Below are 27,235 nucleotides of genomic sequence, written 5' to 3'. Positions count from 1 at the left end.
CCTCAAAAACTGAGTATTTTCAGTTTAGTAAGCACGACATTTAAAGATGTGGCTCAGATCCTAAACTGAATATTATCAATGACTCACTTGAAGGTCCTCAAGGTTTGCACTGCTTTGGGAATGAGGCTTCCTTATCAAACCAAAGTGTCCTACTTGTGAAATGGTTAGAGTCCCATGCACCATCAAGTGGAGGTCAGCAGTGACTGTACACTCCAGGTATACAGAGTTTAAAATAGCACTGGTAGAGTTTAATAACCAGTGAAGACGATCTTTTTCATTAATTCCCCAGCATTACAATCGGAGGCAACAGGACAGAGCAGAAGGACAGGGATTTCTGAGACACCTGTGTGTGCCCTTGGGCAAGCTACTTTATTTCTCAGAACCTGAGTTTCCTTATTCGTAAAATGCATCTTTAAACTGTCCTTATTTGCAAAAGAATGCATTGTGTGATGTTACAAGGAAAAATGGCAATACATGTAAAAACACCTGGTGCTCAAGATACGGTAATTATTATTGATAATTACTCAGAAGAGGTGCAAGAAGCAAATTCGAGTCCAACAATAAGAAACATCACAGCACAGTGAGCTTGGATAATAATGAGGAACAGTCTGGGTCGCAGACTTAACCTCTAAGAACATTTAGGGAAAGGAAAAGGGAGACGAGGCAAGGTGGGAACTTCTGAGTTTGTAAATGGTGGCAGCTGAGTCCTTTGCTGGACTTCCAATTGCACACTGTATCAGAACTAAGAGATTTCCAGAAACACTTTCCACAAAGAGGCCTGGTGAGCTGACATGTTTTCATCTTTCTCCATCCCAATTTCCTTCTGACCACCCCTCCCGCACCCCCCTCCCACGCCAAATGTGTAGATCAGTGGTGTTCTAATAAGTGGTTGTATCTACTCTGCTCTCTTCAGCTGGCCTTTTAGGAGGGCTGCATTCTTCAAGGAAACCACAACACTGAGTCCCAAGCTGGAGAGCTTCCTGCTGAGGGGTCTCCATGTGCCGGCTATAAAATCAGGATGTCAGAGAATGCCCCAGATCACTCTTTTTTTAAAGAAAAGACACTGCTCCTGGGGCGCCTGGGTGGTTCTGTTGGTTAAATATCTGCCTTCGGCTCAGGTCATGATCTCAGTTTGGGGTTCAAGCCCTCTATTGGGCTCTGTGCTGACAGATTCTCTCTCTCCTTTCTCTGCTCCATTCTGCCTTCACTCTCCCTCTCAAAATAAATAAATTAACTTAAAAAAACAAAAATGACACTGGTCCAACTCTTCTAACTTAAGAAACACAGGACCCGAGAGTTGCAAAGGACCAGCTGAGGTTGAGAGATTTGAGGGCATACTCTTCCCATCTGCCTCCCTGCCTCCTCTCACTCCTGCTCTGTTTTCTATTTCTCATACTAATTCTCTACTACAGTTTCTCAGAGACATTGGGGCTAATCCATTGTTATTATTATTATTTAAAATCTGTGTCATAAATGATGCTTGTAATGATGTATTTGTAGTTTCAAAAGGGGAACATTGGCAAATAAGACATTGACCATTTGTTGATTAAAATGTGGGTGAGGGCAGATGGTAGTACACAGTCAGACGCGGGATGCGGCAAAATCCCAGCAGTCGGTCCAATGCACAAGAACAGAGCTTTGAAAAGTTAGGGCTGGTTGGGGTCTAGTGTATTTTTATATTTTTATTAGACTCAATTGAAAGATTTGAAAGGATGAATAAATTACTTTCCTATTTGTTTCATCTACTATTGCATACTGTGCCCAACAGATGTCACATAAGAAATTCAAATTATATCTTCAAATGGAGCATAACTTTAGTAATGAATAATTCAAGGAAAAACTGAAAACCAGAATAATACTTTAGAGACATTTCTTTCACTGGATAGAAAGTGTGAGTGGAAAAATACTCACCTATTTATCTGGCCATTTTCTACTTCAGTGAAATCATTGGAATCGTTGCTAATGTTATCATCTTCGGGCACAGTCATGTTTTGCAACTCCGTTAATTCAAGTCCACTTTTGAAATGCATCATGTTTAGAAAGTATCTGTGGTCAAAAAATTAGTCCCAGATTCTGCTCTGAGTGTATTACAAAGGGATAGCAGCAAACATAGAAGCTTGACACCCCTAAAATACAACACAAAAAACCAGAATTAAACATATGAATACCACCACTGATTAAAGTAAACTAATAACGAGCAAACAAATAGTTTACCAATCATTACACATTTTGCTATCCAATGCATTAAAGTAATCTTTGTACATCTAGTTATAGAGGTTTATCTTCAAATATTATGCCTGTCATAAATCTCCCTCCATCTCAATTACAAAGTGAATCGTGTCCCATAATCTTTGTGTTCATGTTTACAGGACACCATGCCAGCTGCAGGCAATACTGGTGCCCTTTTATGAAACCGGGTGTTTAAAATGAAAGCGACTCAGTGATGCCTGGGTGGCTCAGTTGGTTAAGTGGCCGACTTCAGCGCAGGTCATGATCTCATGACTCATGAGTTCGAACCCCGCTTTGGGCTCTGGGCTGACAACTCAGAGCCTGGAGCCTGCTTTGGATTCTGAGTCTCCTTCTCTCTCTGCTCACTCTCTGTCTCTCAAAAATAAAGAAGTGTTATAAAATTTTCTTAAATAAGTAAATAAATAAATAAAATGGAAGCGACTCAGTTATTTTAATGCATCCGATCACAGGGCACACATAGTGGGTGCATCCGACACAAAAGCACCTCTGATTTAGCAATCCCACTTTAATAACAATGCAAATCCTCAATAAATGGCATCATGAGGGATCAACTATCCAACCCAGCGGTCAAGCAGCAAAGGACAAATCTGTTTTGAAATTTAGCAAACACTTTATCCATCAACTGCAAGAGATTAAATCAATCTCTTCAATGAAATCACTCCATGTCAGGGAATTAGGGAATTAAAAACCCATACTCTGGGAATTTAGGTTAATCCATCTAAAACTATATTTCCTCTCCAGAAATGAAAGACTTGCAGAGTTCATATTCTCCCCCACATGGATGACTAGGACTTACAATGGTATATAAGAAGGAAAAGAGTTTCGGACACACAATATCACGAATTAAAAAGCAGATGGCAAGGCGCCTGGGTGGCTCAGTCAGTCATGCAGCAGACTCTTGATTTCAGCTCAGGTCATGATCTCATGGCTCATGGTGTCAGGCCCTGTGTTGCGCTCTGTGCTTGGGATTCTCTCTCTCCCTCTCTCTCTGCCCCTCCCTCGCTCACTTTCTCTCTCTCTTTTATTTTTTAAAAAATAAAAGAAACAGATGCAACCTAAAAGCAAGGTCTATACATACAGAGGAGCCTCACCATGATCATCTCAGTGAGGGGAGAGGGACCATGGAATGAAGTAGAATGGCAATAACTCTTTTTATCTCCAACGGCAAACCTTTTGGGATGATACTTTGTCTGATGCTGACTCCGGTAAGAGTCAAAACTCTGGGGGGGCGCTCTGGGGGCTCAGTTGGTTCAGCATCTGGCTCTTGATTTCGGCTCAGGCCATGATCTTAATGGTTTGTGTGTTCGAGCCCCGCATCAGGCTCTGCAGTGACGATGTGGAGCCTGTTTGGGATTCTCTGTCTCTCCTTCTCTCTCACCCCTTCCCCACTCACACACACACACACACACACACACTCTCTCTCTCTCTCTCTCTCTCTCTCAAAATATATAAATAAACATTTAAAAAAAAAAGAGTCAAAACTGTAATGTGCCCAGCTAAGCATCTTAATATATCCCAAGAAGCATTTTGCAAACTGATAAAATTTTCGGGACCCAAAGAAAGTACCTTAGAATGATACCTTTTTAGAAATTTTCTTTTCTTTCCCACAACCAGGCTACACAGTATTCCTTTTTGTTCCTACAGACTAACATCTAGAACAAAACTTCCCTGGTTCCAGAATCCTTTACAACTTCCCGCAGGGAGATTTCCCCCAGTGCTAGGGACCTTCTGTTCCCCCTTTGCACCTGCCCTCTTGAGCCTGGACCCCCAAATGAGGGGATGGGGAGAACCCTAGACACAAGGCATGGATCCATGGGGCCAGGGTAAATGGACCCTGGAGTGGGGGCCTGGTTTCCTCCCATACCCCCAGAGAAAGGGGAGCATCTCTGTCCTCTGCTTATGAAGACTGCCAATGGGCAGTGAGACTGTGGAAGGCAGGCTTTTTTTAATTAAAAAAAAAAAAGAAAAAAATACTTCCTAATACTTCAGTTTCTAGGAGCCTCACCTGCCTGCAGGGCAGGACCTCTCCTGGAAAACAGGAAGCCCGGACAGGGAGAGTTGAGCACCATGTCTCCTGGGCTAAGGCAAACCTGGCAGCTCAGGGCTGATTCTCCTGGTCAGCTAGCAACGGGGCCTCTCTGTTTTCTGTATCTTCACACAATAGCAATGTTCACAATTGCCTTTACTTCAGAAAGGCTGAAGTGCATTAACACACGGTCTTATTTGTTCACTTGGTGACCACCTTAATGAAAGCTGCACAGACAGGCTGAACTGGGTAATTTCCAGGAGTCTTGCCACACTAGCTGTCTCCTGCACAACTCCCTCAGAGTCTGAAGTGACACTGAAGTGATCCGATTCAGATACTGAAGTGACCCTACAGGGCCAGTAGAAAGTTGATTCACTGAATGGCATTTCCAATTTGGGTTGAGTCCTTTGCTCTCTCCAAATTGGTAGGAAATAAAACACTAGACAAAAGTTTTTTTATTTTTTTAATGTCTTTTATTTATTTTTGAGAGACAGAGAGAGACAGCGCGAGCAGGGGAAGGTCAGAGAGGGAGATACAGAATCTGAAGACAGGCTCCAGGCTCTGAGCTAGCCATCAGCACAGAGCCCGACGCGGGGCTCAAACCAATGAACCGTGAGATCATGACCTGAGCCGAAGCTGGCCGCTTAACCAACTGAGCCACCCAGGCACCCCATAGACAAAAATTTTCTGAGAGTAAAGATGGACTGATAATAGATCTGGAGTCTCCTTGTTTGAATGTCAACTTTCATATCAATATATATATGTGTGTGTATGCATGTGTGCATACAAACCATTTAAAAAAATGGACACAAAAGTAAAGAATAAAAAGACTAAGGGAAGTCCTGGCCACTAAAACTATGTCAGAATTAGGCAAAACCCAGCACAAAGTTAAACACACAGAATAATTTTTCCCCTTTAGCTTAAAGAGAAAATATTTTTTCACAGTTCTGGAGACCAGAAGTCCAAGATTAAGACGTCAGCAAGTTTGGTTTCTCCTGAGGCCTCTATCCACGGCTGTGGCTAGCTGCCTTCTCTGTGTCCTCACATGGTCTTTCCACCGTCTGTATGTTGTCTGTGTCCTAATTCCTTTCTTTTTTTAGAATAAATTTTTATTGTTATGAAATAACCTATCTGAAATCTAACTAGCTCTTGAAAATGGATACTGGAAAATGGAGTACATGAACAAAGTTAGTGACACGTCTCACCAAGGATGAGGTCACATTTAGAAATTACTCTCTGTTCAACTTATCATATATTTATTGAGGCTAGATAATGAAGGAGATCTAAAAGTTTGAAAAAGGTCAAAGTCAGGGATCTGGGACAGCTTTGTAGAAAAGTCAGACTTGGACTGCCTTTTGAAACAGACATTTTTTTTCCCTGATTCTAAAACTAATGCATACTCACTGTAGAATCTTTAGAACAAAGTTTGTAAAAGAATCCCTCCATACAGGGATGCCTGGGTGGCTCAGTGGGTTGAGCGTCCAACTCTTGATTTTGGCGCAGGTCATGATCTCACAGGTTTGTGATTTCAAGCCCCACATCAGGCTTTGTGCTAATCTCTCTGTGCCTCTCCTGCTCTCTCTCTCTCTCTCTCTCTGCCCCTCCCCTTGTACCCTATCTCTCTCAAAAAGTAAATAAAAAGAAACTAAAAAAAAAAAAGAAACCCACCATCCATAATTGGGCCACTGTTAGATATTGATGTATTCCCTCTCTTCTTTTCTTCTTTTTTATTTCCCTTTCCTTTTCTTTTTCCCTCTCCAGCTCCCTTTCTCTTTTATTGGGATTTTATTTCATTGGGATTTTAGACTGTTTTTAACCTACTTTTCTTCATGTAGCATTACATTATAAGCATTCTGAAGAACAGAAATGTTTTTTTAAAAACATTAGTTCCTTATTAATGAGTAATATAAGCTGTTAGAGAAAAATTAGAAAATACATGATTGCAAATGAAGGGGGACACAAGTCAAAAGAAAAAAGTCACCTGTTATCTCAGCAAACAGAGATGATCACCGCACATACATCGGAGTATGACCTTCCAGGGCTTTCCTAAGCACATAGATACCGTGCCTGGCACACAGCAGGCACTCAGTAAATACCTGTGCAGTGAAAGAATGAGTACAAATCAAAAACAGGTATACATTTACAAACATGGAAATTGTACCACAGAGTTTTTTTAAATATATCTTTTTCACTTAGCAAGATATGATCTCCTTTCCGGATTATGTCGAGAAAGTAAACACAGGTCTACCCTATTACTGCAAACGCTTGCTTATCTGATTGCGCCATAAACTGACATCCAACCTTTACAGACACACTGCCTGCAGACAGGAGACTGAAGTGTGGAGATGGGCCTGAGCTGAGACGTCCCAGTAAAGAAGAACATGGACAATGGCACAGAGGCAGGAAGTAGAGGCTGAGCTCAAGAAGCAAAAAATTACAGTTCCACTGAAATACAGAGGTGATTATTAGATCACATGCAATTAGTTAAAAGACCTAATAGGGTCATTGTGTGAGGATCTTAATGTTAGCCCAACCATAATTACTCTCTCTCACCTTCCATAATAGCTTTTGTAAACTAAATTAAAGTTTACTCAGCACAGAACATCTTTGATCCTTTACCACAACCTTGTGTGGTACTCTTAAGCAAGCATTATCTTGGTATGCTTATTGGTACATTTTACTAATAGGACCAACATAAAATACATAAACTTATTTTCTATTCTTCATGGTGTTATATAACAAAGGAGAAGATAGAAAAACGTGTCTGGCCTTACATTGCTTAGACCCTATTTAAGCAAGTAAGACCATCCCATATAAAGTGACAGTATACCATAAAATATCTGCATGACAGAGACCAAACTATATGGCAGAACAAAGGAAAAATCCAGAAGGATTTCAGAGCTTTACATACATACCAATGCATGGAAGGAAAGAAGGAAGGAAAGAAGGAAGGAAGGAAGGAAGAAAGGAAGGAAGGAAGGAAAGGAGAAAGGGATGTATGGAGGGAGGGAGGAAGAAGGGAAGGGGAAGGAAGGAAGGAGGGAGGGAGGAAGGAAAATAAATGGTGACTGGAGAAATTGCTACAGTTTTACAAAGAGTCAGGACTTGAACTGTGTCTAAAAACAGGTGGCTTTACATCAGGGGATTGGGAAGGCATTATTGCACAGGCCAAATGTACACATACAGAAGAGCCCTGCGTGACCATTCAGATTAATCTACCTAGAGTAGAGGGAGCAAGTTACATGTTCGTGAGTAAGACAAGTTTTATAGGTTTGGTAAAAGCCGATTAAAAGAAAACCAAACCAAAGAACATATTGTAACTTAAACAATGTCCAAAATCACTTTTGGGGATAAATAGAATTTCGATTGCTCATGCACTTTGTGGTGGTTCCTGCTCAATATTTGTTCCTATTTATTTCTAGTCCAGTTCTGTAGATGATGGAAAGTTGATGGTATCCATTCTGTGATACAATTCTAGCAGGTGCAGCAGAGAGTTCTGGAGCCAACATTGTGGCTATGGATCCCTGACCACTCGATGTGGCTCAAGCAACATGTTCCCGGAGCATGTATTTGAGACAATGAGAGAAACTGGCCTCATGGTTTCCTGGCTTCCTGATGGAGGCACAAGTAGCAGTTCTGGTAGCAGACTGTTTTTAAGTGGTGGTATTCTGTTAATCGTTTCTAGAGACCCAGCCTCGGGCCCTCTGCCATCTCTTCTATCAGCGTTATGGGCACTTAGTTGCCTGTATTAAATCCCTTTCACTTAACATATATACATGCAACTAAACCCTTACTGATATTCTTATTTTTATTCCTCCCCCCCTTCAAATTTTTTATGACGGGAACTTCTAAATATACATGCAGAGAAGTAGACAGAATAGAACAATGAAGCCCCATGTATCACTTCAACAATTGTCAAGTCAGGCCAATCTTGTTGAAGTTTTACCCCCACCATCACATACAACTGCTGTAAAGGCTGAGCTCAAGAAGCCTGTTTTTATAAAACAATACCATCAGATCACTATCAAACCTAAAAACTAACAATTATTCCTTAACATCACTATCACACACACTTAATTTTTAAACTGTTATGAATCCATTTTTTTTTTAATTCTGAAAAACTATTAAGATCAAATCTTTCCTAGTTCAACTCCTGAGAATCATTTATAATAACGAGGCCAGTAGTTCTGAGAAAGTGTTAGGCATCAAGGCAGGTGACGGTCCTCTCCTTCCTGCCATCTCTTCCCATACCTGAGCTGGTTTACCCACCTGGGATCCCTGGACCACCTGGCTCTTAGCTGGTAATAATGTGAATCTATGAGCTGCTTTTCTGTATCTTAAAAGGCCTCAAACAGGCCAGACAGGTTGACTAAAATGTCAAGTGTCCTTGCTTTTAACTAGATTGCATTAACTTGGTGTGATGATCCTAAATTCTGACTGGCAGTTTTATGTTTCTTTGAATAACAAAAATAGGAAATAAATTCATATATTAAGGTTGTAGTAAAAACTCATTAAATAGTATCCTTAAGATCTGGATATTACATCGCATATAAATTAGACTTCAATTAAAACAAAAGCTTAAGGGGCACCTGGGTGGTTCAGTTGGCTAAGTGTCCGACTTCGGCTAAGGTCATGATCTCATGGTTCGTGGGTTGGAGCCCTGTGTGGGACTCCAGGCTGACAGCTCAAAGCCTGGAGCCTGCTTCAGATTCTGTGTCTCCCTCTCTTTCTGCTCCTCTCCTGCTCCTGCTCTGTCTCTCTTTATCTCTCAAAAATGAATAAATGTTTAAACAAATCTTTTAAAAAAGCTTAAAGCTGATATTTAGAATCTTTGAAACCTTGTGATCTTTGGATCATGGGGAATAATACAAGTGGCCTTTGGTAGTGAAAAGGCTGGGAGCCAGTAAGCAATCTCAAACTGAACGTGTTTTTTCTCTTTCTTACTCAAGACTCATGGCTTAACCAAGTGCAAGTGGCCTCAGCAGTGCCAGACCTTTGAATCATCACTTCCTCTCCGCGGGCTTCCCTGACTTCCGCCAGTTACTCTCAGCTCCACATCAGGAAAGTGACTTTGTCTATAACCTTGAAACACCACCCCCACCCCCTTTACCCCCAGCAGTCTGAATGACCTGCTCCTGTCCTCCTCACTCCCCTGAAACCACGCTCACCTGGCAAATCCTGGCTCTATCAATTAGGAGCTGAGGTCCCTGGGCAAGTAGGTTAACTTCTCTTTGCCTCGGTTTCTTCATCTTTAAACTGGAGGCGTGGAATACCCACCTCATACGGTCGTTAAAAAGATTCCGCGATGTGGGGAGTGGGGGGAGTAGACGCCTGAGTGGCTCAGTCATTTGAGCATCCAACTCCCGGTTTCAGCTCAGGTCATGATCTCACAATCTTGACTTTGGCTCTGCATCGGCTCTGTGCTGAATGCAGAGCCTGCTTGGCCTTCTCTCTCTCTCCCTCTCTCCTTTCCCCTCCCCCACTAATGTTCTGTCTCTCTCAAAATAAATACATAACCTTAAAATAAAAATTAAAAAAAAAAAAAGATTCCACGCTCAGCACCGGGAAAGCACATCCACCAGTGCCTGGCCTGGTTCCTGCGGGCCACTGTGACTACACTTGATACCACTGCTACCACTTCCTAGTCAGGCGAGTGGCCTTGGTTGTCCTCATTCTCCTCCAACTCCTTCCAAGCAGGGAGCACTGCTTCCGGACCACCACCAACACACTCCCCACACACTCCCAGCACTGCCTCTAGGCCTCCTTCACCAGCCCTCTGTGGGAAGACGGGTAGCTCTCGGGGCACACACCGCGAATTCTTTCCTTGTGAAGGTTCCAAGCCTGTAGTGTCAGGCTTCATCCCACAAAGGCATCTTTCAGATTTCTTTCCCCAGTCTTTTTCATTTTATAGAACTAGCATTCCTTTGCATTATGCAATAGGATCTCCCTCGTAAATACTACTTGATAATGATTGAATCACTTAACATGTCACATGTTTCTTCATCTGTAAAATAAGAAGTCTGGAGGGAGAGAGGATCTCTCGGGTTCCTTCCTGCTCAGAAAAATTTCCACAAATTCTTTGTAGGCTCCAGCTGCCCCCTGGACTTCTCGGCGTGGATGTTTGCCATTACCTCAAACTCCGCATGCCAAGCTGAACACATCACTGACCTCACGCCTCAGCTGTGCTATTCCTGTTAAAGATAACGTTCGTTCTCCTCACCGCTCAGACTTGCAGTCTGGGTGCGACTTGAATGCTGCGGAATATCTAATCAGTCACCGGCCCCCAACAACATTCTTTCATATATGCCCCTCCCTGCCCCTCATTCCTCTCCACCCACAATTCTAACGTGCAGGGTTCAGTCCCTCCATGCTACCTGCTGACCCCAGCCCTTCCCTGCTGCAGACACCCATTCTGGCCCGGTCCTCTTCCCCGCTCGCCAACCGTAACTTCCCCATGTCTAACAGGAGGAAGGCTAACCTCCGGACCCTTCTAATGCAAGCCCAGATTGCTCATAACGATCTCTTTAACTTCTCTCCCACAACATTCCTCCTGAACTTTCCATCCCCCACCCCCCGCCCTGGCGGATCTAGTCTTACACAGTCTTCTGCTTTGTTCACTCCATTCCTTTGGCCCTGAACATTCTTCCCTCCCCCTTCCGGTGAAGACCATGCTTACTTAAGGACAACATTTCTTTCAAAGCCCAGTTTGTTGGCTTTCATGCTTTTTTTTTTTTTCTTTTTAATTTCAAACCAACAGTCTCTGTGATCTCTTTTTCCAATGACAAACCCATGATAGATTGTTTCCCTGTGATGAACTCTTTCAGGACTTTTGTATAGATTACTCATTGGCTTATACAAGGATTCTTCTGTATCTTAATAGTCTTTTTGCGTTCTATCATCCTTTCTAATTACAATTTCCACTCCTTGAGGACAGGTACCGTAAACCTCACAGCTGCCTAGCACATGGTAGTAGCAAATACATTAACAATAAAAATGATAATTACATTTAAAGCAAGCTATGATTATCTGTCTGCTGATAATTTCTCAGCGATCCTCACAAACACACTTTCTCAGGAAAACAAAATACCAGGTTGACCCCTGTGCACCACGCCTTGTTCACAGTACCCCAACACTTGCTCCCCGTGCTCCAGAATTCCTCTTCTGCTCCGGTTGCAAATGCTCTTTCAAATGTCCGTGATCAATATGCCCAGTCTATGATGTCTGGGAATTAACCTAATCTCCAGATTCAGATGTTTTGAAACTACTGTGATTTCTCTAAGACAGAAAACACTGATAAACTTCAGAAGTCAATGAAGTCAATCTGTAACTCTGGATTTAAGAGGGCAAACTGAAATGTTACAATTAAAAAAAATCCCCTTGAAACTTAATTTAATGACAACAGGGAGTGTATCTGAGCAGTGTGTATACCACAAAATTAAAAATCTTGCTCATCAGTCTCCTGGGTGGCTCAGTAGGTTAAGCTTCGGACTCTTGATCTCTGCTCAGGACATGAGTTCTGCTCACGGTTCATGAGATCAGGCCCTGAGCGGGACTCCATGCTGATAGCACGGAGCCTGCTTGGGATTCTCTCTCCGTTTCTCTCTACCCTTCCTCCATGTGTGCATTCTCTCTCTCGAAATAAATAAATAAACATTTAAAAAAATCTTCTTCATCTACTGAAAATTCATAGATTTAAGTAATTATTAAAAACACAGAGTTGAAAGCAGCCTGGAATAGTTCAGCCTTTGAGAAAATTCTCTTTCTTTGCACATATATGTTTTTGCTCTCATGATATTTTTGACTGCTATTGAACTAAAAACACTGGATGGGATTTTCTTTGTTTCTAAGGCTTAGCTGAGCTATGATAGCTAACTCCCAACAAAATATTCAAGATAAAACAGAAATAAGGAGAATTTTAAAGCATCACAAAGTGGTACAAATAAAGAGGATCATTTGTAAAAGAAAAAGTATTTTACAAATATGCCTTCACATGAAAATAGGAAATGGAAAATACACTATACCCGAATACTAAATGATGTAATAATCCTTGGACAAGTTTTTCTTCCCTCTGGGCCTATTTTCTCACTTCAAAATCGAAAGATTGGATTAACTGATGCTCTCTCAAAGATCTCCTCCACTTTTAAACCCCCTGAATTTATGATTCTATAGTGTTTCTTAATGGATCAGTTTCAAAGATAAGAAATGGGTTTGTGGACAAATCTTCTGAATAGGTGACGTAGGCTACAAGTCATCAGTTCTAAACAGAGAAGAATCACCTCAGAAGTATTTTTTTAAAAAAATAACCTAACACACACAAGTTTCTGATTTAATTGGTCTAGGGTGGGATCAAGCATGGATATTTTATTTTATTATTTAACTTATTTTTTAAATTTACATCCAAGTTAGCATATAGTGCAACAATGATCTCAGGAGTAGATTCCTTAATGCCCCTTACTCATTTAGCCCATCCCCCCCACCACCCCCCAGAAACCGTCAGTTTGTTCTCCATATTTAAGAGTCTCTTATGTTTTGTCCTCCTCCCTCTTTTTATATTATTTTTGCTTCCCTTTCCTTATGGTCATCTGTTTTGTATCTTAAAGTTCTCATGTGAGTGAAATCATATGGTATTTGTCTTTCTCTAATTTTGCTTAGTATAATACCTCTAGTTTTATCCACGTAGTTGCAAATGAGAGTTCATTCTTCTTGATTGCCGAATAATACTCCATTGTATACATATATCACATGTTCTTTATCCATTCATCCATCTATGGACATTTGGGCTCTTTCCATACTTTGGCAATTGTTGATAGTGCTCAAGCATGGATATTTTACATGCTCTCCAGGGGAGTCTACCATGCAGCCAGTACTAAGGACAACAGATGCAACTAAGAGTTGCAAATGCAAACAGTGCCCAGGTCCACAAGATAAATGGGCAAGGCAGACTGGGCAGAAGGAACTGGAGAACACGTACCATATCCTGTTCAGTAGGAAGAAGCCAGATCTTTCCTTTTTTTCAACAAATGCCAGAAAGCCAGATTTTAAGTGAAAATCCGACGTTTAAATATTGACAACTAATTCCAAACAATTTTAAGAGAAAAGTGTCGATCATGCAAAATGTACCCACAGGCTTTATTTGGCTTTACAGCCACCAGTGTACAACCTCAACAAAATGAGTTCTATCACTCAAACACAACTTTTTCTCTGCACTCTGTCCTGCCTCTTCCTCCCATACCTGGATCTTTTCCTTTCCATTGTCTCTTTCTTTTCCAATCTTCTTCATTGCTCCTAGAACATGGAAACTGAGATCCACACATTAAATCTTTATGTGTGGCCCTGCCGTATCACTGGACAGGATTCTGTGCCTTAGAGAATTCAGGCTGTAAATTGTAACCTAAGGTTATGGCTCCATGATGTCAATAACTGGTTGGTTTAGTCAAATCAGGGGAAAAAGTCAGTCAAGCTCACAATTCTGCATTACTTAGATTTTATCAAGCAACACATGGAGGTCTTCATTTAATTTATGACTTTGTTTTGTTTGCTTTAAAATCTAAGCTCCTCAGTCAACTCAGTTGGCTGAGCGTTGTCCGACTTTTGATTTTGGCTCAGGTCACGATCCCAGGATTGTGGGATCGAGCTTTGCATCAAGCTCCTGTGGAGCGTGGAGCCTGCTTAAGATTTTGTCTCTCTCCCTTCGTCCCTCCCTTGCTCAGGCGTGCATTCTCTCTCTCTAAAATAAAAAAATTTTCTAAATAAAATAAAATCTAAGCCGCTGTGATTAGAATCATCCTTGATGTTCTTAAAAAATCCCTAAGTCTGGGCTCCACCCCAGGCCAACTAAATCTAAAAGTCTAGAAATGGACTCTGGGCATTGGTAGCTTTTCAAAGACCCCAAGTAGGTGCATTGCGAAGCCAGAGTTGAGAATCACTAATCTAACTCATCCCCTAAACCTGTGGATTAGCAACGCATTTAACTCCAAACAACTGGTCATCTTGAATGACATCTTGAATAGATCTTTTAACTTGTTCAAAAATAAATAAAATGTTAAAAAAAACCTTTAAAAAAAAACTTGCTCAAGGGTTTCCTCAGCAATACTTTAATTGTATCTTCACAACTCTGTGAGTTAGGCAGCTCAAAAACTATTACTAGCATTGGAGATGAGAAAATGAGGCATAAAAATGTTAAATGATTTGCCCAAGGGTATCCAGCTAGTTATTGGCAAAAACACGTTGTAACTTGACTTGAGGCAGAGTTCCTGGATGGTAAACCTGGTGCTTGCTAAACTTCCCCACTGCTAAACACAGTGCCTTTCTGATCACCAAATTCCTTCACTATTAGTAGGTAACCCTACCACATGGGTGGGCACTAGAAAGCCAGTGACTATAATGTCATCAGATTTGAGAAATAAGTAGAATGATGTTTTTAAAAGACTTGGTTTAGGGTCAGTGGTCCAAGATGTCTTTTTCTGAAGTCTATGATGTGATTTTGAAAGTGCTTACTTCTACACACACCCTTCCCCCCACCCCCACATCCCCTCTCAGAGTTTCCATTAAGGTATTATTTTGAGAAAAGTATTTTAAATGATTAAACATGCACACAATATCAGAGGTAAGGGGAACTTTACTGATCAACTTTCCCATCACCTCTGACAGATGAGAAGTCCCTTTTAATTCGATACATATGTTACACTAACATGGTGCCTAGTACTTCACACCCATTATCTTAATTATATCTTCAGGATAACTCAGTAAGATGGGGACCACCACCACCACCACCATCCTCATTATCTTCATTCCTATTTAACAAACGAAAAACAAAAACAAAACTCTGAAGTTGAGAGATACTAAACAATCTGTCCAATGTCCCTGGGCTGGTATTCATATTTGACTCAAAGCCTCTGGCCTTAGCGCCCACCTTCCATCCCCTGGAGTGTCAAAAATGCAAAAAGTAAAAGATAAACCCTTGTGAAAATGCTAAGAGATGATCAGTGAGCACTTATAAGTGGTATTTGGGCCAGACCTTCACAGATACATAGGAGTTTAGTAGGCATTCCAGTCCAGAATCAACACTGATATTGAAGCAGAAAAACAACAGGAAAAGTATTGGGTGAACTGACAGAAAGAGATGACTCCTTGACTCCGATCCGATCATAGAGGATCCTGAGTGCTCACCTAAGGAGCTGAGACTTTAATTTTAGTCAGCGGGAACCCCCTGAAGGATTTTAGAAGCAAAGTCATTAGAAAAGCAAACGGAGTTTTAGAAATACAGATCTCATGGAAATGTGGAGACTGAATGAGGGGAGCAGAGCTTGGTGCCAGGAAAGCAACCAGAAAGCTGTCACACCTCCTTCATTCCCTGCCTGTCTCTTAACCGTGTGTCGGCGCTTGCATGAGGCATGGTCTCCTCAGGGCACCTCCGCATCTGTTTCGTGGTCCTCATATCTCAACACACCACTTGAATTGCCACGTCTAGGTCAAGTGACAGGGACCTGAACTTGGGCGTGGGAACGGAGATGAGAAGACTGGTTGGAGAGGTATTTGCAAGGGCCTGGTAACCCAGGGGACAGGGGAGTAGATAAGGAGTGGGGAGAGGATAAAAAAGAAATAAGGGGGGGGGAGTCTCATTTAAACTTGGGAGAAAGGGGAACAAATAATGAGATACAGAAAGGAAGGGATGGTCCCCAGCAGCATAAAGAAATGAATGAGATGGCAAAGGTTTCAACCCAAGAGGCATTTATTAAGCCGCTGCTCTGTGCTGGGCACTGAGGGAACAACAATGAGTAAGACTGATTTTTGTCCTCAACTATCACCTAGAGGGAGGAAAATACGAAAGAATAGCCCGATGCCTGGCCTCTTCCTCTCTGGACAAATGTCACCCTCCCACACAGGCCCCTCTAGAGGGTCATCTATTTCAAGCACCCATCCCTGTCACATGATCCTGGTTTACTTCTTCATTGCATTAACAAGGATCTGTAATTCATTATACGTGCACTTATTGTCTGTTTCCCCCACAGAAGCAGGAACTTTATGTAGCTACATACAGTAAGTCCTCAGTAAGATATATTTATTGAATGTGCTGGGGGTGGGGGTGGGGGGAAGTGAATAAACCTCATCAAGGTTTCAAGACCTCAAACCAAACTAGGCAAGCTTCCTAGATGTTGAGAATTGAAGCCACTCTGAAGAGTAAAAGCCATTTTAAAGTTGGGGCCCACAACGGGTCAGTGCCCCAGCTGGACTGTTTCACATAGGTTTCAACCCACCCCGCCTGAGATGTTTAAGAATGAGGCCGGCGGCCACCTAGCTCAGGTTTTATTTCCGTTGTCCCTCTGACGTCAGAAAAAGCACGAGTTGCTGCACAGTTTCTTCCATCAAGGTGACAAATTACAGCCTCGCTGTGCCCTGCAGTCTGCAAGCCATAGATTTATTCTCTCCTCCCCCTTAGGTTAAAAAAAAAAAAAAACTCTACTGCAGAGATGTCAAATCCCTTTCACGTGCTAATAAATCCCGTTTCTTAGCGCTGGGGGTCTTTTTCACTCTTAACTACATACATAACGTCGCCACGGATTCGTCTGAGAAAGTACGTGATCCTGGCGGCTCTAAGGTTTCCACGGGAGAAACAGTGCCCTATAAAAACGGGGTCTGCGCCTCAGAGCGAGACACAAAGGACTCTCAACTGTAGCACCACCTTGCCAAGCCCCAGACAGCCTGTGAAAGGCATCCCGAAACGCGGTGACGCTGTTACCGCGAAACTCCTTTTGCCGCCATAGCCGGTACACCCTGATTACAGTTCACCCCAAACTCAGGGGTGGGCAATTCCGAGAGGAAGCAGCGCCCCGGCAGCCCCGAAACCTGTGGGGTCGCAGTGGGTGCTGAGCAGCCCGAAGCTCAAGGAAGCGGATTGTGTATGGGGGTGGAAGGAAGCCCCAGGGCGCGCATTAGGACCGAGGAGCGCTTTCGCCCTAGGCACCGACGCGGCGAGTTCAAAGGCCTTTTGTGGCTAGGTTAAAGAACGCGATCTAGGTGCCGGGGACCGGGGAGGCGGGAGGAGAAGAGGCCAGGGTGGTCCGCGCCCGGGCCCCGCGCAAGCGGTGGCCTTTTGTTCGCCAGCGGAATCCAGCTCTCAGAACGGCACTTCTTTCTCCCTTTCTTCACTTAGGAAAGCACCTCTTCCGGGCGGGAAAGGGCAGTGAATCCCCGCCGGCATCCTTTAGTAACCTTCCCCCCGCACCCCCCTACTCTAGGCTACCAAAAGAGAGAAGTAGAGCTGGAGGAGGGGGCTGCAAACGTGCTCCAGTTTACTCGGGCTCCGCGGCTCGGTTTCCCGCGGCGTCCAGGCCTCCAGCCCTGGCCGGCCGCACGCACACCCACCGAGGGCATCACCTGCCCTTCTCTGGGCCCTGCAGATGCAGGAAATTCCCCCCAAAAGTCCAGGATCCGAACACTGCCCGGGTACGCAGCAGCGCCCTCACCCTGCTACACTGGCCCCCCCCCCCAGACCCGCGTGGTCCCTGACCCTCGTATCATTTAACTAGATCTGGAGCCACACTCTCCCGCTATGAAAATAGACCCAAAAAGTAAGCCACAGACCATGCTAAGGTGAAATCCGGAGCCCCTGCGCCTCCTTACGCTGCCGCGTGCGTTTGGAAGAACAGAGGACCTGGACTTTTCCTAAAAGCAAAATCAGTACGCATCCGGCCGAGCCACGCACTCATTCCTTCCATGCCCGCATGGGTGCCTTGTATGTTACCGCCTCCTCCCGCAGATCTAAAACATCTCTTTCCTTCCCGCCGCCGCTCCCTCAAGCTCTCCCTAGAAAAGCAAAATCGCCTTACCTCGGGCAATAAAGGGAAAAGTGGCCAAAGGAGACCAAGTGTCCGCCCTTCCGGGATTCCCTCGGCCGTGTGATGTCCTTTGTATCAAGGTCTGGCTGCCTCGGCCGGGAAAAGGTGGCCTCCTTCAGCGACGGCTGGGCGGGGAAGCTTGGCGTGGCGAGGCGGATTTCCGAGGAAGGTGAAGGGCGGAGGTTCCCGGCGACCTTCAGGCAGAGCGGCGTGGCAGCCCCAGCCCGCGCTCTCTGGCTCTCCTCCTCCTTTCTGGGCTGATTGCATCAGAGTCTCCCCCCACCGCCAACCCCCACCCACACTCTGCTCGCCAGCCTCGCACTTACATCCACACGCTAGGGCTCGGAGGGTCTCGAATTGCAGTCATTCTCCTACTGGGGGGCGCGTCGTCTTTGCGCATCCCTGGCTCGTGATGGTTTAAAGGGAAAAGTCAGGCCATTCCTCCGCGTCCCGCGTCCCGCGCGCCGTCGCCTCCCCTCCCGCGCGCCCGCTCTTCAACCAAAGCTGCGTGTCACTGAGCGGTGCCCGTCACATGGTGTCTCCGCTGGCGGCCGCGCCTGGCGACCTCCCTCTTGCCGCTCTCAGAGGATGCAGCGACCGCGGCCGGCGGAGACCGAGCATCGGGGAAGGGGCGAGGGAGGGGTTGCGAGGCGTGCGTGTGCGGGCGCACTGACGGCGGCACGGGGAGCGGAGGCGGCGTGCAGCCTGGACACCTGCCCCCACGCCCCCCTGGAGCCCCGCAGCGGGCCCAGAGCCCAGCTGCGGCGCCGGCAGGAGACCGGGAGCCCTTGGGAATAGAAGTGGGGACGGCTAAGAGGGCGCCGGTGGAGGAGGGCTGTGCGATGGGGCGCATTTCGGGGTACGCCAGAGCGCAGATGGGCCGAGGGAGCCAGGGGAGTTGCATTGTGGGAAGGGCGCAGCGTGAGGATGGCCGCGGGAGTGGCTGGAAGCGTCTAGAGCTGCGGGTGGCGATGGACCGGTGTGTTGGCTCGGGGGATCGCACCGAGAAGGCCCGGATCGGCGGGTGGGAGGGGGTGCGCAGTGGCCGAGAGAGCGGGGAGCAAGGGCACCTTTGCAAACCCTTTGTCCCTACCCCGCGGTGGGAGGCGCCTCGCGTCTTCCGGATCCAGCACCCGCAGACCTCGCCAGCCTTCAGTGAGACCTGTGCTTTCGCGCTGTGTTTGGGGGTCTGGGTATGACGCGACCCCACAGATTAGACGAGCTCGCAGTGCGCACCTGTCTGGGCGCAAAGGGGCGCTCCAAATCCAGGGGCAGCGGGGAGTGAGGGAGCAGGATTCAGGGAACTGGGCGATTCGTCCAGTTTCCCTTTCTTTTGCTCTTTGTTTCAGGCACAGACCCTTTTAACTGGGCACTTCCCTGCAGGGGAGTTGTGCTCCCTTAAAATGGCGACAGGAAATCCCACCTGCCCCCCAGCCAATTAGCCTGTCATTATAGAGTGAAGTTTTGGGTTGGAAACTCGAGCTTTTTATTGACAGGCATCGTTCAGTCTCCGTGTTCCATCAAAACAGGAAAGGGAAGGTGAATCATAATTCGGAAATTAATCTACCTGGAGCGTTTCAAGCGGGCAGACTGAATACGCCCGTATAGTAATGGAGTGGCTATCGCTTTTTGTTTTTTAATCACCGGTGAAGAAGTGAGAGGGACAACCAGATTGAGACTCCTGACAACAAAAAATCCTTTTTCCTTTCGAATGGCTGTAAACGGTTTTCATTAGTTCAGCAGTAGCCTCCTGAGAACCCTATTTAGAAGGTATGCTCTTGAATAAACCCGAGAAATGGAAAATTCAGTGCAAACAGAAGGGGGCAAAATGATGGTCAAGTAGCTCCTTCTGATGTGTGTTCAAATTCTGCCTCTGACAGAGTGGCCCTCCCCTGCCTCACTTTTGTCCTAGTCCTGTCTTCCCAATTTGTAAGCCGAGGTTAATTGTACCCACATCATAGTAATATTCTACAGGGTCCTCAAAAAGTTGATTCTTTGCCTCCTTCTTTCCTGCAGGAAGCTAATTTAGTGTGCACTTACTAATTTTTAGTGCGCAACTTGCCTGACACAATAATTCTGATAAATAAGGAAAGAAATCTGAATGGGCAAGGTAGGTTAAACTGTGAGCATAATTCTATAAGCCTCTTAAAATCTTTATCATATGGGACAAAATGTATATTCACCAATATTTGTTTGGAGAGCATCTGATCTCAGGCTCATCCTTTGATTAAATTATCTGCTAGTTTCAAGGTACCAAAAATGCTGCAATCACCTAGCATTTTTTGAATTGGATTTAAGAGCAATGAATTGAATTCTACTTCTTGCCAGCTTCTGTGCTATGCACTTTACACGCAAATATTATCTCATTTAGTCCCTTCAACCACTCAATTAGGTATTATCCTCTTTGTATAAACAAGAAAGCAGGATCAAAGAGGCTGAATTGGCCTTGTTCACTGAAGGCAGAACGTGGTGAAGGAGGAAACCGGGAAGTGATTCCTGTTCAGGTCTCAACTGAAAGTCTATGTTCAAGTCTTAGTCTTTTGCAACTAGACACTCTTGGTCCTCGAGTTGACAAGGATCTTCACCCTCATCTGGATGTCAGTTGACAACCTGGAAGGGGAGTGCAGGCATCAACATGGAAGCTGAATGCTGAAATGAAGGACTTCTGCGGCAGAGCTTGGGGGAAGGAGGGTGGAGGTAGTGTTCAGGACAGATGCTGGGTAACTGCAGTTAGTGTGTTTTTCTTCAGGACTGCTTGTAAGTGAAACTTCCTTTGAGTAACTTAGCACTTAAACCCAGTTCCTGTGGCCTCAAATGGGGACAACGGGTGTCATGGTGACAACTCTCCCATTCACTGTGTGCTTATTGAGAGATCAGCAGCAAAATAAGCACTTTACAGATGGTTTTTTATTTAAGAAACATGCTCAAGACATTCCAAAGAGGTTCAGACCATCCTAATCTCTGATTCAGAGGTTAAACTGGCAAGTTCCCACAGGTCTAATTGGCACATCTAGCTCTAGAATGCTGAGCGGACTCCAAAGCTGATTCTCTGTGTCTGGCTCTAACATGTTCCCCGATGTGTGAATAGTTCTTTTCCGAGAGCCAAGAGGTGGGACAGGTCCCAGGCAACTCAGTCTTCAGGTTGGAATAATGGCCCTGTTTCCAGAGTTCGGGGAGTCAGTTTGCTCTGTGATGGCTTTCTGAGCTCCAAGGTCATTGTTGATAGTATCTCATGTTCCCAAAATGGTACTAAGTTATCAGGTACTAAGTATCCCAAAATGGTACAACATTAACAGGTTGTATTGTGGGCTGTCCTATGGAACTGAGAAAATAAAAATTCTGTGTCTGCTCTGAATGCAATGACAGAGAAGGAATCTCTACTATAAAAGGAGAACCGAATCCCCTAGGGTCACCTGGGAGTTTTATAGCAGCCTCATTGGTACTTTCTGGATGGTTCCGGTAAGGAAGGGTGGCTTTGTGAAGGAAGATCCCCAAAGAGGATTCAGCCTGAACTTGAGTCACCTCTGCTCTCAATCCAGCCTCACCCGGTACTCACCTGGGCTGTGGGTGGCCCAGGAGGACGGTGGGCAGGGTCACCACTAGCTGCTCACTGACAGAGACACCATGCTTTCCTCCATGCATTGCCAGAGCTTTCCAAATACTTCTTGTGGATGAATTTTGAGTAATAGGGTAAACACTATCTTCTGCATATGTGGTTTTTCTTTTTAATCTGTAAAGGACTGTTTTAGGACAGCTGGAATTTTAAGAACAATGAAAAACAGGAAAGTCAACTGGTGAGGTTAATTCAGAATAAGCGTCCTGTACATTTTCTACTTGTAACAGAAGCGGTACAGCCATCTGTGAACAAACCTTACCTTGTTAGAAACTAAGTTATTTATTCTGAAATCAGTTTTTATTCCTTTTATTGGGTCCACTCTAAAATAACAGACGGTCTTTAAAATTACTGTTTTTTCTGTTGACTGATATAATCAACATTTCTTTGCCTGATTAACCCTTTTTACCCTGGTCTTTGGATCTTATCCATAATGACAGTATTTTGACACTAGGAATTAGTTAAGCAGCCACAGCAAAAAGCCATTTGCAACTGAAGTTCCCAGTTGTCTTAGCCATCTTTCTGCAGATACATAGCACTGTGTGTTCTAACCCCTCTGAGCAGTGCTGTGATAGTGAAATGAACATTCAGCCTCATTGGATTTGTAATTGATTGGTCCTGGCGGGAGGTCAGCAATCCCCCAGACTCCAAACTAAATTTAAATTAAAATCCCTGAGTAGGCCTCTTTAAAAATGTCTATTGTCTCTGATTCTGGCCCAGGGCATCTTTGTGGGGTCCTTTATTTATTTATTTATTTATTTATTTATTTATTATCTTGTAAGGAAGCAGGGAGTAGGATTCATTAAGTATTGCGACTATATAACAAACTGATAAAGAACCAGGGCTGATGATCGATCAGTCCTAAAAGTTTGAGTCCTAATTTCCCTGACACTTACACATCATTGTACAGGTCCGCTACGAGTGTATCTCCCTAGCTTGTTGCCAGGTGGGGTAATGATACCCATCTTATGGTCGAATGAGTCAGTGTCTACAGAGTACTTACCGCAATGCTTGATACATAGTAAATGCTCCATAAATGGTATCTGTTATTATTTTCACAGTGTGCAGAAAAAGCAGAGGGCAGTGACTTTTCAAAGCCTGAGTTTAGAGGCACAAAGTAGTTTATTGTCATCACCCTATACTGAAATAATTCTCAAGCCCACACCTCTACTCCCATTTCTCCCACTGTGGGAATGGGGAGACAGACAGTGTCAGAGAAGAGTTAGGCCCCCATTTCAACTCTCAACCTTATCTTTAACATGAGAAAGCAAAGTTTAGGATCTGCCCAATAATGTATTAATTAAAAAGTAGAAATGTTCCAAAACAGTATAGTGTCTCTACTTACTAATGGTGTCAATGTACATTAGTACAACTTTTTGTAAGGTAGCAAGCTAGGTAGTTGAGGGTGAGCTCTGGGCCAGATTTCCTGGCTTCTAATTCTGACTCCACAGCTTGCTAGCTCTGTGACCTTGGGGAAGTTACTTAAGTTCTCTCTGCCTCAGTTTCCTCATCTTTAAAACAGTAATGAACACTAATACCGACCTCACAAGGTTATGTGAAATTTGTATGTTAGTAAGTGTAAACACTTAAAATAATTCACAACATATCTTAAGTATTCAACGAATAATGAAAATTATTAGTGGAAAACACTTTGGCAATAACTAGGAGAACTTGGATTTCATTGGTGTCACTTCTGAGAATCTGCATCATAAGAGTAATGCATGCACAAAGATGTTCACTACTAGCACAGAGGGAGTGGATGTCATAGGGGCACCTGGGTGGCTCAGTTGATTAAGCCACTGACTTCGGCTCAGGTCATGATCTCACAGTTCATGGGTTTAAGCCCTGTGTTGGGCTCTATGCTGACAGCTCAGAGCCTGGAGCCTGGAGCCTGCTTCCAATTCTGTCTCCCTCTCCCTCTTCCCCTCCCCCCACTTGCAGTCTGCCTATCTCTCAAAAATGTATAAACATTAAAAAATTTTAATAAAATAGAGTAAGGAGGACATAAATTCGTAAATGAGCTATTGAAATAAAATACTCTAGTGGCTAGGCTTGGACAGAGGTATAAACCCTCCATAAGCCCTTAGAGATACTTTGGGAAAGAGGATACAGGGTTGACCATTCCTTTATCCTGCTCTAATTTGATCTTTCTTTCTTATCAGTTTGGGTGCCCAAAGGCAGTAGACCTGGAGAGAGGAACAGCATCCAAGAGTGAGGATTGAGAGGCATCAGGGAAAGATCAGAAAAACAAGAAAAAGAAAATGGATGACAAGATTGGGAGACTGGACCGTCTGAAACGAGTCACATGCTATGAGCTATCGGGGCAGGACTAGAGCTGGCCTCATCTGCTCATCTCGGGGTGTTGGAGGCTCTCCTGCTGCTAGTTGATGCAGCAGTCTTACTTGGGGGAAATAATGGCGTTTGTCTTTTCTGATGTCAAGATAGCTTTGAGAAGGAGGGGCTGTATTTTGTTTTTATTTTGTTATTTTATTTTTTACTGCTGGCAGTACTTAGGGAGAAGAGTCCTATTCATTACTTGAGTAGAGTAACATGCTTTACTAAAATAAGTTTCTATTCCAAATGATTCTTCTTAAAATAGGAAATACCCAGAAATATCCATTTTGAAGGACTCTTTATTCAGTTATATTTTAGGCATATGAAGCCTTCATAATCACAAAGGGGCTAATTTTAACAAGAGATTTAAAACTGATAGTCTTCTGTTGATAAGTATTTATAGTTTTTATACTAACATATATTTATTTGCTTCTAAAATAAAATGTTTAGAGTTTTTGATTCAAAATGTAGCATGTCCAGGGTTGAACTCATCATTTCTTTCCCCAACTCAAAGGGTCTTCTCCTCCTGTAGACGCCATCTTGGGAGACAGCACCACCATGGACACAATCACTCAAGACGGGAGAAGGGGAGTGTCTTGGCTCTCTCCCTCACTCTTCATATTAAATTAATGAAATCTTTGAATTAACGTTTACTAAGGGCCAGGCATTTTGCTGGGCTATCACGGAGCCTGGAGTTAGAATGGGAGGCCAATAGTCCTCAGGTGGTTTTGGCAGTGAATGTGAAAACTACAGATGGAAAGGAGTGCTCCGAGGAAAAGAACTCAGAGCATGACCCTGTGAGCCTAACAGAGGAACATGTACTGGCCTGGGAGTCAGGGAGGCTCCCCTGAGGATGTGAGCCTTGTTGGATTCCGTCCTCTTCTTGCTGAGGTTTTTTGTTTTTTTAATTGTTTTAATGTTTATATATTTTTGAGAGAGAGAACAGAGCCTGAACAGGGGAGGGGCAGAGAGAGAGGGACACAGAATCTGAAGCAGGCTCCAGGCTCTGAGCTATCAGCACAGAACCTGACACAGGGCTCGAACTCATGAACTGTGAGATCGTGACCTGAGCCAAAGTTGGACTGAGACACCCAGGCGCCCCTTTACAAAGGGTTTTAAAAGGGAAGGGGCAATGGACATGGTACAGTGTGTATTTTCAAAGGAATAATTGCCAGTCGCATTGCTCTACTGCCTAAATACTTCTGGCATCTGTTCCTTTTCTCCATCCTCATGGCCCTCACTAGTGTGCGCTTCTGTCAAATCACTCCTGGCCAAGTTCTTTCCAAAGAACTTTGATTATGTACTCAATCATTAAAAAGATCTGGATTATACTTACTCAACACAATATGTACATATATGTATTTGTCAATAACATAAGTATTTACTGTCCCATTTATTATGTACCTTAAAAATGTTCCCGCAAAATTTTAACAATTAAATAGGATTTTACATGTATTTATTTGTTAACAATATCTTATTCTAATACTAAAATATATTCTTAGTCATTAAAATATTAACACTTTGCTTAAAAAATTTTTTAAATGTTTATTTATTTTTGAGACAGAGTGTGAGCGGGGAGGAGCAGAGAGAGAGGGAGACACAGAATCTGAAGCAGGCTCTAGGCTCTGAGCTGTCAGCACAGAGCCAGTCACAGGGCTCGAACTCACAGACTGTGAGATCATGACCTGAGCTGAAGTTGGATACTCAACTGACTGAGCCACCCAGTGCCCCCAAGTCATAAGATTGTACTAAGGTAAATTTAATTCATTGTACTTTACTTTATTCTTATTTTAAAAAATTTTTAGTGTCTTTATTTTATTTTGAGACATAGAGCAGAGAGCAAGTGGGGAAGGCACAGAGAAAGAGGGAGACACAGAATCTGAGCAGGCTCTAGGCTCTGAGCTGTCAACACAGAGCCCAATGCGGGGCTCGAACCCACAGACTGTGAGATCATGACCTGAGCCAACTGACTGAGCCACCCAGGCGCCCCTATTCTTATTTTTTAAATATATGTTTATTTATTTTTCAGAGAGAGAGAGAGAGAGAGAGAGAGGTGAGGGGAGGGGTAGAGAAAGAGCTTCATGCTGTGAGCACAGAGCTGGATGGGGGCTCAACCCCACAAACAGTGACATCCTGATCCGGGCTGAAATCAAGAGCCAGATGTCCAACCAACAGCACCACCCAGGCACCCCAGTATACATTACTTTTTAAATTGTGTTTAACATTCTGTGATACAATGATTCACAAGTCTGGTTCCAAGATATGATTTATTTTGACTCTCAATTTAGTGGCTGTGGCAGCTGGACAAGAAACCTCACAGACACATGTGGACCAGTGGAGACAGTGCAGAGCCAACTGCACTTACCAGAGCAAGCCATTGGTTTCTTCATCACATCCACTAATTTACAAAGATGTATTTTATTCATTGTTCATTTACAAATGTACGCTTCAGATGAGGGTCATCATTAAGAACTACAAAAGTGAGCCCATAAACCCTACTTGATACTTCTGTATTGGTTTTGATGGACTTCTTAACACCTTTGATTAGATGGGCATTGCTTTGCATTGCAATGTGGCCAAAGAGCCCTTACGAGAAGTAAAAGTGTCAGCTCCACTTTTTCTTATTTTCTTATGCTTATATTGTCCATTTTTGGAGAACAAGTTAAACTAAAATATAATTTATAAATTTAATTGACTAAGCACACAGAAATACAAAACATCACAATATGCCAAAAGGCAACAAATTAACAAGGGCACATTGTCAACCTCTCCCGGAGCCCCTCCCCCCCAGCTCCTTCCTTAAGACCCTCCGTGCTGCAAGTGACAGGGGGCTATCTAATGTATGGGCTGAGGGAGGTCACCAATGATCTGTGTAGTAATCTAAAGAGGAGTTCCAATACTTTCTCCCTGCAGTCTACTTTGCTACTCCATGTCAGCCTTCCCCCAGAGCCTTCTAGCAACTCCCTCTTCCCTCTCTTGGTCACCTAATCTCTCCACTGCAGTTCAGAAGCAATTGCCATTTCTGAAATCCAAACTAGCTTATATGCTTCCTTGAAATTATTTTTTCAAAGACCGCCTTCCCCGCTAGTCTACAAGCTTCATAAAAGCAGATGGTATGTTTTCAACTGTTTCCAAGTTTCTCAGACATAATGGAAGCTCAATACATATTTATTT

At 43.9% G+C, this 27,235-nt stretch overlaps 1 protein-coding gene across 1 annotated transcript in view; it reads right to left on the bottom strand.

Annotated features, from left to right (window-relative positions):
• Positions 1–18,908, bottom strand: part of SLC38A1 (solute carrier family 38 member 1) — a 65,610-nt gene extending 46,702 nt beyond the window's left edge. Inside the window, exons 1-3 of the mRNA XM_029953427.1 lie at positions 18,106–18,908; positions 6,258–6,372; positions 1,912–2,126 (exon numbers count right to left, since the gene is read on the bottom strand). Of these exons, the coding sequence (XP_029809287.1) occupies positions 1,912–2,033 (122 nt within the window). The 5' untranslated portion in view covers positions 2,034–2,126; positions 6,258–6,372; positions 18,106–18,908. The remainder of the gene's footprint in view (positions 1–1,911; positions 2,127–6,257; positions 6,373–18,105) is intronic.
• Positions 18,909–27,235: the final 8,327 nt, after the last annotated feature.

Source organism: Suricata suricatta, chromosome 10, assembly GCF_006229205.1.
Source record: "Suricata suricatta isolate VVHF042 chromosome 10, meerkat_22Aug2017_6uvM2_HiC, whole genome shotgun sequence".
In the NCBI taxonomy this organism is placed as follows: Eukaryota; Metazoa; Chordata; class Mammalia; order Carnivora; family Herpestidae; genus Suricata; species Suricata suricatta.
The sequence above is the reverse complement of the archived record's forward strand: the minus strand, read 5'-3'. Positions and strand labels throughout refer to the sequence as shown.